Source organism: Barbatula barbatula (assembly GCF_947034865.1).
Source record: "Barbatula barbatula genome assembly, chromosome: 6".
Taxonomy (NCBI): domain Eukaryota; kingdom Metazoa; phylum Chordata; class Actinopteri; order Cypriniformes; family Nemacheilidae; genus Barbatula; species Barbatula barbatula.
The window spans coordinates 24,367,648-24,382,924 of record NC_136765.1 but is presented as its reverse complement, the minus strand read 5'-3'; the positions used below and the strand labels follow the sequence as shown (position 1 = coordinate 24,382,924).

The 15,277-nt window shown below is 41.1% G+C and overlaps 2 protein-coding genes across 3 annotated transcripts; both read right to left on the bottom strand.

Moving 5' to 3' along the window:
- Positions 1-21: 21 nt before the first annotated feature.
- Positions 22-10,740, bottom strand: ahi1 (Abelson helper integration site 1). Of its 2 annotated transcripts, none has more exons than XM_079458178.1 (27): positions 10,608-10,740; positions 10,169-10,217; positions 9,969-10,093; positions 9,337-9,884; positions 8,689-8,804; positions 8,223-8,397; positions 7,956-8,148; positions 7,773-7,868; positions 7,438-7,623; positions 7,202-7,354; positions 6,971-7,103; positions 6,450-6,573; positions 5,707-5,936; positions 5,520-5,626; positions 5,319-5,437; positions 5,041-5,171; positions 4,824-4,964; positions 4,358-4,548; positions 4,067-4,112; positions 3,904-3,935; positions 3,246-3,360; positions 1,495-1,553; positions 1,321-1,383; positions 1,024-1,186; positions 854-948; positions 678-757; positions 22-482 (listed from the first exon to the last, which is right to left on the bottom strand). In XM_079458178.1, exons 2-27 carry the CDS (start codon positions 10,176-10,178, stop codon positions 356-358), a joined length of 3,558 nt encoding a protein of 1,185 aa, XP_079314304.1. In that variant the 5' UTR covers positions 10,179-10,217; positions 10,608-10,740; the 3' UTR covers positions 22-355. The 2 variants fall into 2 exon arrangements, with proteins under 2 accessions (XP_079314304.1, XP_079314303.1); XM_079458177.1 differs by having other exon boundaries at positions 10,592-10,695.
- A 741-nt stretch (positions 10,741-11,481) lies between these two features.
- Positions 11,482-13,272, bottom strand: lft2 (lefty2). Its single transcript, XM_079457850.1, has 4 exons — positions 12,967-13,272; positions 12,483-12,726; positions 12,124-12,375; positions 11,482-12,016 (listed from the first exon to the last, which is right to left on the bottom strand). Exons 1-4 carry the CDS (start codon positions 13,229-13,231, stop codon positions 11,689-11,691), a joined length of 1,089 nt encoding a protein of 362 aa, XP_079313976.1. The 5' UTR covers positions 13,232-13,272; the 3' UTR covers positions 11,482-11,688.
- Positions 13,273-15,277: the final 2,005 nt, after the last annotated feature.

The following is a 15,277-nucleotide window of genomic DNA, read 5'->3' as shown; positions in this document are numbered from 1 at the left end:
TGAATGACATTTGTATTTTTTTGGCAAATAGTTTATTCCCTTCTGTGACCGGTACAAAATGTTTATATTATTAATGCCTTTCTGTTTGAGCTCTTCCTGTAACATTCAGGATTAAAATAAATCTAAAACACAAACAAATAGATATTTAAATAAATTATAAACTTGGTACATCACAAAAATACAATAAAAAAAAACGTGTGCTTTAAAACTACATATTACAAATATCAGTTAGAAATGTTCAAAATATAAATTTTCTGATATAAGGCCAGCTAAAAACACAAATACAAACATAAACAATGAAACACTTGATATCAATGATGGAGGTTAAGTCAGTTTGAAATCAGTCACTTCATCCTCAAGGTTTGTCTGGTTTGGGGAGAGGTCTCCACCTTCTGGAGGATGTTGAAGGCATCTCATGGTCTGATGAGAGAGCCGGGGGAAGATCTTCACTACGCTTCACCTTCCTCTTCTTCTTTCTTGTTCTGTGTAGATAAGATCGACACATCATTCATGAAACACAAGCATAACATTTGTTAAACAGAAGAAAGAATGACAAAACTGTGGCCTGGGATCTGAAGTCCTCATAGGCTGTGCTAGGTTCTCAAGATGGCGGTCAGGTGTCTGAAACCAATGCATTGCCAAAAATAACCAAACGTTATAAGGCTGTTTATTCATACTTGGTGGAGGACGCCTCCGGGTCAGTGTCTAGTTCCGAGATGATTTTTAGCTCTCCAGATGCACTCATGGCTGCAGACAGCTGGAGGAAAACCAGGTGAAGATATCAGCTCGTAAAAGACCTTGTTTCATTTCAGTGTTTAAAAGTCACGAATATTAGTCGTTCATGAAACATTACTTGGACTGGAGTTGCACGTTGTGCTTCTGCTTCAGAATGATTTGACGCTGAAGGTTGTGCTTCCAAAGCCCTCGACAGGTCCTCATCAAAACTCCCTTCAGAAGACATAGAGAGACATTGCATTTACGACAGCTCACTATCCTGTGTGATTTCCTCTGTCATCTACGTACCTTCGTCAGCCACATAGGATGCTGGGAAATATCCCTCTTGTCCATTGACCAGCAGTCCGAACCACCAGCAGTCATTGTCTTTATACAGAACATGGATGACGTCACCGCGCCGTAAGGACAGCTCATCAGATCGGTTCGCTCTGTACTCGTACAAAGATACCACCTGGAAAAGAGTTGTCATACAGATCCATTCTTTTGCGAGGTGAAACGCATGGATTATGTATTAGTATTATTAGCATTTATTATTTGAACAAACACACAATCAGATAAAGTGATAGTTAACCAAAGAAAGTTTACCGTCTGTTGGATTTGTCCAAAGTCTGTCTCTGCTTGTTGAGAGAATTCATTATCCAGAAAACTCTATAAATTACAACCACAACCTCAGTTAATCAAGTAGGATTTAACTGTAAATGCTGAAAATTCATATCTAAATTTTCCAAAATATCTCTCAAATAGAGGAGAATGTCTTACTTTCTGGTGTTTGAGAGATGGCGCTCTTCTGATGGGCTGCCCAACAGGGGCATAACCACCTGAGAAAAGAGGATGTCCGGATTTCCATATCAAATAAAAATATCATTTCTGCAAGCTATAATGTCATTTATATGCCTGCGTTTTAAAACGATTCAAATAGACCAGAAATCCCTCTAAATCGCTACCAGCCTTTGACTGACATTTATATGAAATATTTATATTAAAACCTTTGCATATGGAATAACCGTTTTATAAAAGCAATAAGCCTCACAAAGCAATGGGTTAAAGGGGTTTAGCTGTTATAAAATGCACCGTAATCGCCTGCTTCGCCGGGCTCATTAATGCAGGCCATGGAGGCCAAGAACAATCCGATACGAAGTGCATTCAAATCCTTTAATGCTCATCTAGCTGTGGATAATCCCGCTTATACTATAGTCACTGGCCAAGTGGAAGCTGTTATTGATGTTTACGGTGTCGTTTTTGATCAGTTCATTTCAAACAGTTCTCAATCTGACTGGAACTACCTGTGCATTAAAGCGTCTTTATGCCCACCTTTCAGCCAATCAGAATCGAGTTTTCAAACAGACTATGGTATAATGAAGTATACTGTTGTGGTGAGGAAGGCGGGACGAGAGCCGTGACGCGGGGCCGGTGGCGTGAGTGATAAGTGGAAGCAGCTGTGCGCGCACCGGTCCCGCATCTTATCACGGAGGAGATTGGGAGCTTAAATGGATGTTCGGCAGGACTGTTGACGAGAGAGGACCGGGCCCGGAAATGTGTTTAGTTTATGTATGTTTTATGGCCGGCAGTCTACCGTGAGGTGGCTGTCGGCCACTTCCGTGTTTATTGTTTGTTTATGTTTAATTAAAGTTTTATTGTTTGAATGTTCGCCGGTTCCCGCCTCCTTCCTTCCCTTCTACGAACTTTATTACATTGGTGCCGAAACCCGGGAGGAAGGAGGGACATGCTGTCGAAGAGCCCTCGCTGCCGAGAGGCATCGTGGTGCGGAGGAGTTCGGGCAGCGCGGACAAGGGACGTCCGCCGGCGCGCTGCCCGAGGCGGTGGTGCTGGAGCAAGAAAAATCGGCTGGGACGGAGAGCCCGCTGCCGTGCTCCTGGGCCGAGGTGGGATGGCGGCCTTAAGGAGGGAGCGGAGGGGTCGTCGCCGTTGGCCGTGGGCCGGAATCCTGTGTCCAACAACTATGAGGGTGAGGAACAGGAAACGGGGGACCCGCTGCTGGCTGCCCTCACGCTGAGGGCCATCGCCAACCGCCAGGAGGCGAAGGAGGATCGGGCCGTCCCCCCGACGTCCAGCACTACCGCATCGCACCGCGAGGAAGAGCCTCTCGGCTGGGCTGAGGACCGAGTGACAGCGTGTCAGGGAACCGGACAATTTTTTTTTTTTTTTTTTTTTTTTTTTTTTTTTTTTTTTTTTAACATTCAACAATAATAAAACTTTAATTAAACAAACAATAAACACGGAAGTTGCCGACAGCCACCTCACGGTAGACTGTCGGCCATAAAACATACATAAACTAAACACATTTCCGGGCCCGGTCCTCTCTCGTCAACAGTCCTGCCGAACATCCATTTAAGCTCCCAATCTCCTCCGTGATAAGATGCGGGACCGGTGCGCGCACAGCTGCTTCCACTTATCACTCACGCCACCGGCCCCGCGTCACGGCTCTCGTCCCGCCTTCCTCACCACAACTGTATATAATCTAATGTATAACGTGTAGCAGTAGAGCATACCGTTCGGTGAAGTGAGCGTTGCCTGTGGTATGAGGTGAGCACTCAGTGATGTGGACATCTGTAGTTTGGAATGAGGGGACAGTAGAGATGGAGGAGGAAGATATGATGCAGTGCCCTGAGATATCAAACGACAAGAGCGTGTTTGTTAGTAACTGTATGTTTTCTATTTGAAATTTGAGTGCTTCTTAAAGGGACAGTTCACCCAAAAATCATTGTTTACACACCATTGTGTCATTTTAAAGCTGTAAGATTTTCTTTCTTCTGCAGAACACAAAAAAAGAAGATATTTTGAAGAATGTTTCTGAGCAGACAACAAACCACGGAGACATTTACATCCATGCATTTGGCAGACGCGTTTATACAGGTTTGAAATGACATGAGGGTGAATAAAAGGTGAGCTCTTATTTTTGGTGCACTATCCCTTTAAGTAAACCTTCAGTTACAAAACAAGCCTTAACAAGGCATAATTATTAAAATTAAAATAAAAAAATTTAAATTGAGTTTTTACTGAATTGGACTGCGAAAGAGTGATATATCTGTCTGAGAATGAACACCTAATTAAAATAAATATATTAAAAGTCTTTACATATGATTTTAGGCCTAATAGAGAATGTAGTGATGAAATGAGAAGCTTTAGACAGGAACCACAAATACCTACTTCTAGACTCCTTCCCGGGTGAGACACACCACCTTTAAAACAAATCAAACATAATTATATCACTACTACTTAAATATGCATCAGCATTTACAATGTTGTTCATTGTTCAATGTTGTTTTTACTTAAAAAATGGCAAATTCATCATATTCTGAAAATCACTTGCCTTGTTCATACATCATATCCACACTAGGGGAACTGCGATGGGGCTCCTGTGAGCAAATAGAAAGTGAAAATAAATGGACATTTGCATTTATGCTTTTATCCAAAGCGACTTACATCGCATTATACTATACATACATTTGTATCTGAGTATGTGCAATCCCTGTGATCGAACCCATGGCCTTGGCATAGCTAGCGCCATGCTCTTACAACTGAGCTACAGGAAAGCTATGGACAATTGACATGTTCTGATAATAATCAGACAACATATGAAAATGTACAATCTTTTGTTTACCAGCACAGAGTCCAGTTTCTGTTTGACCCGGTGCATCTTCAGTGACACGCGTGCTGTGCTGGCGAACCGATCCATTCCGTTGGCAGAGGCGTTCTGAAACGTTGTGCCCTCTGACGGATTCCAGCCCGTCTTACTGTACGCAAACTCTGTCCGGTTCATCCCTCTCAAACTCTCCACCTCCATCTGAGCGACTGCGTACAAAGACAAAACCCTCAATGACATCAAGTGACTCTGGCTTTGGTTCAAGGGACAGTCCACAAAAATGTATTTTGAAGAATGTTGGAATCAAACAACATTGGCCCCCAATGACTTCCATTGTATGAACACAAAACCACTAAGACGTTTCTCCAACAAATCACAAAAGATTCACAAAGTGAGAGTGAATACATGGTGACCGAAGTGGTATTTTTGGGTGAACTGTCGCTTTAAGAACAACCACATGAATCGATAGTTTTGGGTGACTCACCCTTCCTGTCGTACAGATAGAGATGGATGGGCTGGTTTTGGCCGAATGCGCAGAACGCCACCATGTTCTCATGTGGATGAAAAGCTACGACCCGAAGAGCAGAAGAGTAGCAGAGCTCAGAGTACACAGCCACCTGATCGCCTGAGAAACAGAAACCCAAATTTAAACCAATGCCCTGATTTCACTTATATTTTGAAGTAGAGCAGAGGTTTGTAACCTGTCTCTGAATTCCACACGTAAGCATGTCCGTCTTCACTTCCTGAGAAGATGAAGGTTCCGCAGGGCGTAAATGTGCTGTTGATTCGATCCCTGTAGTTTGTGGCACCAATGTACTTCTTCACAGCAAGACTGCAACACACCAAATATCATCCATCATCATCTTCTGAGATGAGAGTGGCGTTGTGTTTTTGAAAAAGCAGGCTTCATGTTGACGTTAAACATCAGAAATATACATGCACCGATTCACATTATACGAAAAACAAAGCAGATCCTTACATTCTCAAATCCATGACTCTTAAAACGCTGTCTTTGGCATGAATTAACAGTCGTCTTCCGTTCGGATGCACCTCTAATGAGTTAATAGATATTCCCTGCAAATCCGCCTCTTTAATTTCCTGAAGACAAAGTGAATTGATATAAATCCTTTGACAGCTCAGATCATGCTTGTTTAGGAACAGTGCTAGCAGTATTCTTCACCCTCTCTATAGTCCAATGACTGGTCACGCCACATCGAGATCCATCCGCAACCTTTGTTCCCCAAACTATGATGATCCCAGAATTATCCGCCGAGAACATTCTGCTCCCTGTGTGAAGAGCAACACATGAAATGACCTCAAACCTTTAAAGTGAAGTGCAGAAATTCACGTTCTGGATTAAGACGTGCCTTCAGTGTCAAAACACAGCGTGTTGATGAAAGTCTTGTGTCCATCAAACTCCTGCAGAAGTTGTCCGTTCGCGTCCTGTACGTCCACGTTCCACATCCTCAGAAGTCCGTCGTAACCCCCGGTTACCACTACAGTCTGAGCCTGCGGGTGATAGCGGGCGCAGTAGACGAATGAAGGGTGAGGAAGAGTTTTATGTGCGAATGACTGCAGGCGATCAATGTTCCAGACTCTGAAAGAAGAGAACGTTACACTTTACGAATGTATTGTAGATATATACTTCCGCGGAAAGAAATAAGAGACCATTTGAAAATCCTTTTTCACTATTATAAGTATGTGTTTGGGTAAAACTACTAACAATATTTCTCCCAAAGTTCAAAGGAAAATATTGTTTCTATTTGCAGAAAACCAAAACTACAAGTTCAGATGCACTTTTAAGCAGTACAACGGTCATATTTCTACATGCATTCTTCTGAATTTTCCTTTTTTTATGCGATAACCTGGATTTTCATCGCAGTTTTCATGCTGTCAGTCTTTCATTTTGCTGTTGGATGACTTTACTTCCCTCCTGAGGTTCTCCGGATTTTGTGGAAATGAACTGGAATGACCACCATACATCTAAAAATGCTGATAACATGAACATTTGGAATGGTCCCTTCATTTTTTCCACGGCTGTATTTCTGATGTTATTAAATAAAGGAGCAAAACATCCACCTATGCAAAGCGTTCTGAAAGAGATGATTACCTTACTGTTCCATCAGAAGATGCTGTTAACAGTCCTCGGTCATCTCTGGACCAGCAGAGATCATACACAACACTGAGGTGGCCATTAAAAGATGCTAAAACTTTCCCAGATGGAATCTCATATACTAGAGAAAGACACAAGATTCAAAAACTGAAAACGTAGCACGCTCAAAAATGATTTTTATTACCAATCATATTATCAGCATCACAACTTATAAATGTTATGAAAATGTTATGAAAAAGGCACAACAGAAAAGAATTGCTCTTTAGAATATGAAGCATCCCTCCCCCACAAACGCTGAAGCGTCACCTGCAATTAACACGCCCACGAATGCTGCTTTGGCTATTGGGCTATTGGTTATTTGTAAAAGGAGCGGAGCTACTCAACGTGCCCAGATATGTTCCGTTTCATTTAATTTTGAAATGACGTCAAACAAGGCTGAACGTTTCAGGACACCGGGGGTCTTTAAAAACTAACTGGACCGTGAAGCGGTGGTGATGGACGAGATACTAGTTACTTACTGATGATGGGGAACACGTCTCTATCTGCACACGCTGTCGCTAGCGCCCGTCCATCATGAGAGAAGCGTAGAGTAAAACATCCCATCTGACCCCCCCGGAACGAGTGCATTGGTTTATTGGGGATGCGACACACCTGTTTAAATAAATGATTAGAAAAATGAGTTGTCAGCCTGAACAAACACGAGGATTACCTCCACACACCCTCCACTCGTCAGCTAAAGCAAACACAACCTGTCCCGGCAAACGACTCCACTTCGTGGTTTCTGATTTGGCCTCCTGTAGCAGCGTGCTGGTTTTATTGGTGATCTCGGTCTGAAGCTCACTGTACGATGTGCGGCCTCTCTCCTGCTGTAAAGCCGTCATTGAGCGGACACCAGGATCCACCTGTCCGACAAACCCAAGCACACACAACCTCACTGATTCTGGTTTCTTTCTCTGCTTCAGAATCTCACACGCCGTCCACTCACGTGTTCTGGAGGTTTGATGCTCTTCACAGTCACATATAGAGTTGAAGAATATTTGTTCCTCGGATACTTCGACCACCACTGGAACACATCAACGGTCTGCGGCAGTTTCTTTGGTCTGGCGGGCGGACAGTACAGCTGGAGACGCAGTTTAGTGTTGACGTTCAGAACTCCGTTGGTTCCTACAAGCTGTAGAGAACATTTGAAGAGCTTGGATATCGGTGGATATGTATGACCAAACCACCAAGACTGACAATGCGGAATACAAGAGAGTAGAAAACTGTAATTTTAAAGATTTCAAGCTTTACATTTAATCAGTGTGAATGAGCTACAAATACCCTCAAAAAAGCCCAGGCGATCTTCCGAAATCCCCGCTCAGGTTGGTCAGCAGAGACGTTCATTCTGGCTTCCTCCATACTGATCAAATCCAGAATCTATAAAAGAGAATAACGTCAAAAGCTCTTTATGTCTTTGCCTGTTTTCTTCCAAAAACCAAGAATGAATCAAAACGACACACGAACCTCAAAAAACAGCAACACTCGAGGAGATTCATCATCATCCTGCACGAAATAACCAAAGCGTTCGTTGAAGATGATCTGCTCGTCCCACTCTGGAACGGTTGTTTTGTGTTTCTTAAAGTCGAAGGGTTGAGTTATGATGGGCAGGACATGCTCGACGTTCTCTTGTTCATAGAAGGATGAAACGTGACGGTTGCTGGGCACAAAATAGGACCGTTTTCAAAATACAAGAATACTAAACGTATGGCTTTTGGTCCAAATAGTTCTTACCTGTCTTCCTTCTTGACATACTGTCCAGTGACCTCATCGACCACGTGAACTTTGACCATGGGGTGAGAAACCAGCAGGTCTGTCTTCAGTTTGTCTGTCCTGTGGATATAAACTCCCAGCACGAGACTGATGTCAAACGACGGCTTGTCTTCTGTCTGTTCCTCTTCGACAACCACTGCAACCAGACAGGACAAATCTCAGATATTCGATCAATCCATACTGTACAACTGTCGGATTAACATTATGGGTTTCTGGTCTAACTCATGTCTTTATTGAAATCAGAAACAAACTTGTGTCGAGTAAAAACAACCAGAAGCATCTTAAACGATCAGCTACACAGAACACGGAGACATTGTTTTGTTTGACATTTTAATCACGTTTCCTCGTGAACGTTCTTTTACAAGAACATGCACAAAAGAATAACATGCATAGACAACAACACAGACGTTCAGATCACTCATCGTACCTTCCTTCTGTTTCTTTTTCTTTTTCACTTTAGGTTTGACTGCGTCCTCTTCAAACTTCTCCACGACATCTTCCTGCACGCTTTCTGTCTGGTTATCCGCCAACAACTCAGTCTTACTACAAAAACAGAGCAGATCAATATCTAGGGCTGTTAATCGAGATTAATCTCATCCAGAATAAAAGTTTGTGTTTACATAATATAACGCTATGTATTGGGCATATTATTTTGAATTAATAAACACACACACAGTCCATATATTTAAGGAAAAAAAATATTACATATCCTTTTTATTAAATGTACATTAATGTATGCGTTTATAAATACAAAATAAATATAGCACAGTACACGGACATATATATAATCGCATTCGCCAGCCTTATTGAAGTCATAAACACGTCATGCATTATCATTTTTGAAAGACTTTGAAGTGTTTGAAAGACATCTATTTTTTGTGCTATAAATTACCGCCATTGTATATTATAAAAGAGGCAAAATTCTATTTTTCACTATCCTTATAAACACATGACCTAACCACACGCATAGAAATAAAACCAACTCAATTCAACAAGGTGAAAGATAACACACTGGATTTTGTATATGTTGGTTTTGATTATTATCATATACTGTAGTAATGTGTTTTGTTTTTACCTTGTATCTCTCTCATGTTTGTTTGATTTGAACTTTTTCTTTCTCTTCTTCTTCTCCAGCTCATTGTTTAACGGCGGTACCTCTTGTCTCTCTGTGAGCTTCTTCGTGCCTGTTTCTTTCTCCTCTGCCTTCAAGATCTGATGCTGGTACTCCTGTAAATAATTATCTCCTGTCTCCGTCTCTCCTTTCTGTGCAGTGACATCACTTCTTCCTCTACTCTTCCCTTTTCTAGCTTTTCGGTCTCGTTCTGCATGCGTTTCAGTTTTGATGTCTACTTCTGCTCTCTTATCCGTTTCCTCTTCATCTCTAACAGGCGTTTTCAGTGGTGGAAGTTTTCTTCTGCTTTTCTTTTTCCCGTTCGTCGATGTGGGCTCTTCCTCGCTGTCATGGTGGATTATATTGTTGGTCTTCTCCGAGACCTCCCTCTCTCTGCGTCTGTTTTTGGTGAACCTGGGGCTGCCGTGAGCCGGATCGTACGTGTTATGGAGGATGGTTTCGTCATCCTCTGTGTCTTTACTCAAATCTAGGTTCTTCTTCAAGGTCTGAAGCTGCAAGAAAACACAAGAGTGAAGTCAAATGATCTGATTAGCAAAAATCTGATCTATGGACACATTATTACAAACTCAACATACCACAATAATTTCCTGAGACTGGTCAACGGTCTGCTTGGATTTGGTTTTCTGTGCAGGATTATTTGTGTATCTCTTTAACACTTCATCAAAGCGAGCTTTCGTCTTAGCCCTCACATCACTTTGACCTGACAACACATGACATTTTAAATACAAATCTGACGATGTAAAATCATGTGTTATCGTGATAAAGCTTTCCTCACCCGCTGGCATTCTGATGAACACAAATTCATTCTGATACTAGTCCTGAGTCTGAAACCATCAAAAACAAGAATTAAAGAGGTTCAAATCCGTATTTTACACCTTTTATACCCCTATTTGGGCTAAAATGAGCTCATAAGTGAACGGGGCAGTTAGTCATAACCTCAAAACGAACACAAAACACTCGTTAAAGCATTATCGTGTCCTATTCAAAGGCACACAAGTACTGGCAATAAACAACACACATGTCATCTGACTATTAGGTTGATCCCAAAATGAGTGATCTTGAATCGGTGGTTGCTCTCGTGGTGGCTCCGCTAAATCACAAACAAATCTCTGCTGGCCCAAAGCATTCTAAACTCAAGCGGATTGTTTATTTCACATATACTGCTGCTAGTGGACATGTTTCTGTGAAAGAAACGCACTTCAGACGCTGCAAACCTCTGAGGAAATCCACACGTATCTGATGTAGAGAAATCGCGAATGATTTCAGTGAGCCGCCATTGCTGGAGAGACCGTTACCCAGAGCAACAACAACAACATGATGGCCCCGCCCCCTGCGCTTAGCCCAGCCAATCATTTTCTCCGGTACCAAGACGTAAGTTCTTTAAACAGAATACATAGCGACGCAAAAACTGCATAATTTATCAATATGTTTAAGTCATTTTTTGTTTATTTTTTATCTGATTTAGTTCTGTTGTTGACTGTTATTATCTTTATATTGTTTTAAGTCATAATACAACATTTAAAAAAGGAAAAAAATAAAAAGACACAGAAACTGCGGTGCACGATGACATTTTAGGAATTTCCCAATTTTTATTATTAGGAAAATGCATGAAAAATGAGGGGATTTTGCAAACCAGTTATTTTCCACATTTAAGCACAACTAAAAACAAGAAAGCTCGTAACTTGCGGCGCTTTAGAAGCTTCTTGTCATTTTTTATGTTTACATATTGTTTGGCAGCTAATGTGACTTTTCTACCTCTTTTTCTAGTGGCATATTTCATTAGAAATCTTTCATTATAAATTTAAAATATGCTTCGGTTTGTTTTGATTAGGCTATTATTTTGGGCTATCGTGTAAGGCAGTAACGTGACAAACGCAAAGATGCAAAGTTTCACTAGAAACCCACATACAAATAATACTTTATTGCACTTTAGTATTTGCTTTAGTAAAGTTGTCATATCGTTTTCTTCTTAGGTTAAATCGCTTCGTCGTCCTCGTTTTTGTAAATGGCGTCTGCTAAATGTTTAAATGTGCCTTTTTTGGCAACCTTTGCCTTTTTAAAGAAACACAAAACATGACTCGTGTATATGTGATTAGTTATTTTATTTTCAAAAAACACACGACCCACTCAACAGGCATTACATAGACTAATAATTCATAAATACATTTATTTTCAAGTGCTCGGTGGGGTTTTGCAACGCGTGAACGTGTCTCTATTGAATAAGACATTGCATAATATTTACAGTCAGTTTTAAGCTGTATCGCCTCTCTTTTGAGACCAAGCCACGAAACACTCTCACACTGGAGGACTTTTGTCCATGGAGCATCCGCATTTCTCAACAATCATGTTAGGAAATTCTGCCACTTCGATTTCAGTGTAATCTCCTTTCTTCACTAGGTACATCATGGGCAGCGGCGCGCTCTCCAACACAGCGCAAGTCCTCTGCCCGTAACCATAGAAACCGCGCTGAGGCTGCTTGCATCCTCCCGCGCAGCGGAACGCCTGGTACCCGGCCGGCTCGATGATCCAGTACTGTGTCCACGTGAGCTCACGGAAGTTTATGAAGTGCTCTTCCCGACAACACTTGCTGCTGTTTGGGCTGGAGTTGCAGTTACCTTGGGATCTATGGAAATGAAAATTAAAGATTTTAGCAAACGATCGACACACTTTAATTGCAACTGCTTTTATAAGAAAGCTAAATATCAGTCTGTGTTTAGAACCAAAACTCACCCATATTCATCCAGGTTCAAGGTGTAGAACACAAGTTCTGGTGAGCCCATGTCTTTCTCCAGGGTGTTTTCTTTTGGGTCCTGTGTGGCGAAGCGCACTCTTTTGGCCATCTCGGCTGCATAGCTACCATGCCTCTCTCCCTCAGTCCACACTTCCAGGTGCAAAGGTGTATTCTTTTTGGCTTTAGACCAGTAATGAATCGCCTGAGTCACATCGAAGCTTTTCCAGCCAGTTTCATGGATGGGAACCAATCTGTCAAAAAGGCAAAAAAGGTCACGTGAGTTTCTGTTCATGCATTTGAAGTTGTGATACTTGCGTAATCATTGCAGTTATCTTTTTGCATAATGTGATAATCATACCGTGAGTCGACAAGTGATGTTCTGTTAGAGCCGTTTCCCAACACCTCCACCCAGTAGATACTGACTCTGGCGTTGTTGATGGGTCTGTGGTGTCTTCGCTCTGCTTTGGATGGGTTCTTCAATACTGTCTGGAAAAGTTTCAGTTCTGCCATAGTAACCTCAGTGTTTTCTTGCAATCTGTCCATCATGTCAAACACGAGACGCTGTCGAGTTGTGTCAGAGTACATGACTTCTCCTGTTATATCTGTGAAATGCAAAACATACGTTAGTTCACTATTAGTGCGATTTACATTTTGTGAAATATGTAGTCACTGTTTCCTTCATTTATTTATTTTTATTTCTTGAGATTCCGAGCCAGCAATTAAACTTACGTTTTAAATAAACCAACAAACAATTTCGAAATGCATATAGAAAAGTATGAGCCCATTTGGCACGTTCAAAATATAGGTAAAAATATGAAAGTCACTTAAAACATGTCACCCACCTGCACTCCCATGAATGCCTCTAAGAATTCCTGCCAAACTTGGCAGAGATCTCCTCTTCCTCTTGTTATGTAGATTCAGCATAGACAGGTATTTATTCTTTATGTGAGCTGGGATGACCACATTTTCCAAATCCCTCTTCTGTATCCTGGGCAGTTCCATTAGTCCCAGTTTTTGAAGGAAAGCCTGCTTCATATTCTCATGGTCGAATCCTTCTGTGAATGAAATCAACGTGGAACAAACGAAAAGCTGGATGAATAAAGCCATGCTTGATCTGCTGGTGATGCAACTGCGGCTCTCCGGGCTGAATGAGTGAATGACTGACTGAGTCGCTCGTGGCTTAAATACATGCGGCCCCCCACATCCCGTCTGGCTTTTCACACCTTGACAAAGGGGAGGCAACCAAAAAAAGACACCCTTCAAAGCCATGTCCCATTTAGGCCAGCTATTGTTGTTCATGACTTTTTTTATTATTCATCCAATTCTGTATTTTTATGTGTATTTAATCAATTAAACCTGTTTTTGAGAATGTTTTGTAGATCTTTAGACAACTATTTTTTCTTGTAGTTGCAAATTACATTTTATGAAACTTTCAAAAATCATTCTAGTATTAGAAAATGCAGCATTAAAATTGTCTATAGGCAATATTACACAGCATTATAGTTCATTGTATTTTTTCACATATATTTTGGCTGCACTTCAGCACACTCCCTTCCACTTTCCAACCTTGTCCATCTTTGGTCAACAGTGAGTTTGGAGGGGCACCGGAGAGAGGAAAGTGTATTCAGAAATGACCACCCCTGCTGTCTTATAAGGCCGAGTCTTTATTCCACAAACAGAGGCGGTATATTCTGAAGTGTGCTCAGGGGGATGTGGATTGGAAAGAGTTTTCTCAAGGGGGTGATTATCTGTTACTATAGCAAGACTGCTCAGACCTCTTCAGTCCTACCAACAGAGGGGACTGAAGTCACTCCAGCCTGCACTTGTGTATTGGGGCCGCAGGTTGTCTTGGGACGGCAGACAATGACGCCACAGGAACGGCTGATGATGGATCATGTCATGTCAGACAGCTAAGCAAATTTACTTGCTACACAGCCATGTTTTCATGGTAATTGTGTTATTATCTGACGCTGTTTGTCAGGATGGTAAGACGAGCACAATCCAATGTTTACGAATCAACATGCCTATTTTTATTCAAACAAGCAGTCAACAGCACCACAGATTCACAAACTTCTCAAGCGGTTTTACATTTTATTAATTTTGGGCCTTATTCGATTTTGTCTTTGGAAAAGTTCAACATGGTGAAAAAACTTGTTTGTGTGGCAAAACGTATATCGCTCCACTATTTGTGCTTTGGTGAGAAATTGAAGAAATTGATGGGCAGTCAAATAAAATAAAAATTTCTGTGACATTTTCCTAGACTAACAAGACAACATTAAGATAATGAATCAACGCCAATTCATCTATTATAACAGACATTGTGTGCAAGATAGGTTTTTGTAAATGTGTTTATGCATAAAAATATATGTTTCTCATAATCTCATGCAACGTTAACCTTCATTGACAGGACAAATATGCATTACAATTATTAAATTATGTATGATTTACTAGCTATAGTCTTTAACCAATTATTATCAACTTGCTTCATTGACAGGACAAAAGTATATAATTTATCTACATAAGAGTGTTATTGTTCATCTACAAAAAAGAATTTATTATATCATAGATTGTGTGCTATCTATCTATCTATCTATCTATCTATCTATCTATCTATCTATCTATCTATCTATCTATCTATCTATCTATCTATCTATCTATCTATCTATCTATCTATCTATCTATCTATCTATCTATCTATCTATCTATCTATCTATCTATCTATCTATCTCTCTATCTCTCTCTCTCTCTCTCTCTCTCTCTCTCTCTCTCTCCCTCCCTCCCTCCCTCCCTCCCTCCATCCATCCATCCATCCGAAAGTACGAACGTTCTTTGCGTGATATTTCATGAGACAGTCCGATTAAATGCTATTGAGGATTATTGTTTTGAATACACACCATCATAACAAAAGATTCTTAGGCCTTCGACTTTCAATGACTCATTAAGTTAACTCATAACCCGTAGACGGTTGTTTTAGCGGGCGTGGCGTTCGCAATCGACTTTCTTTGATTCATCGACGCTGCAGATCAATTCATTAGATGATCTAGACTGAAAGTGGCATTTCTCATATTCCAATAGCATATGAAAAGGGATCAGAAGGATTAAACCAACAACAACACTGTCCTTCATTTAACCCTTTTAATCAAGAGCCCAATA

Bases quoted from the DNA above. Each gene is read 5' to 3' on its own strand.
- lft2 (XM_079457850.1), bottom strand. From the start codon at position 13,231: ATGGCTTTATTCATCCAGCTTTTCGTTTGTTCCACGTTGATTTCATTC. The intron at 12,727-12,966 runs GTGGGTGACATG...TGCATTTCACAG, and splicing joins AGGCATTCATGGGAGTGCAG to ATATAACAGGAGAAGTCATG. The intron at 12,017-12,123 runs GTGAGTTTTGGT...TCATTTCCATAG, and splicing joins TTGAACCTGGATGAATATGG to ATCCCAAGGTAACTGCAACT.
- ahi1 (XM_079458178.1), bottom strand. The intron at 8,149-8,222 runs GTAAGAACTATT...TTTTGTGCCCAG, and splicing joins TATGTCAAGAAGGAAGACAG to CAACCGTCACGTTTCATCCT. The intron at 5,937-6,449 runs GTAATCATCTCT...CTCTTCTTTCAG, and splicing joins TCTTCTGATGGAACAGTAAG to AGTCTGGAACATTGATCGCC.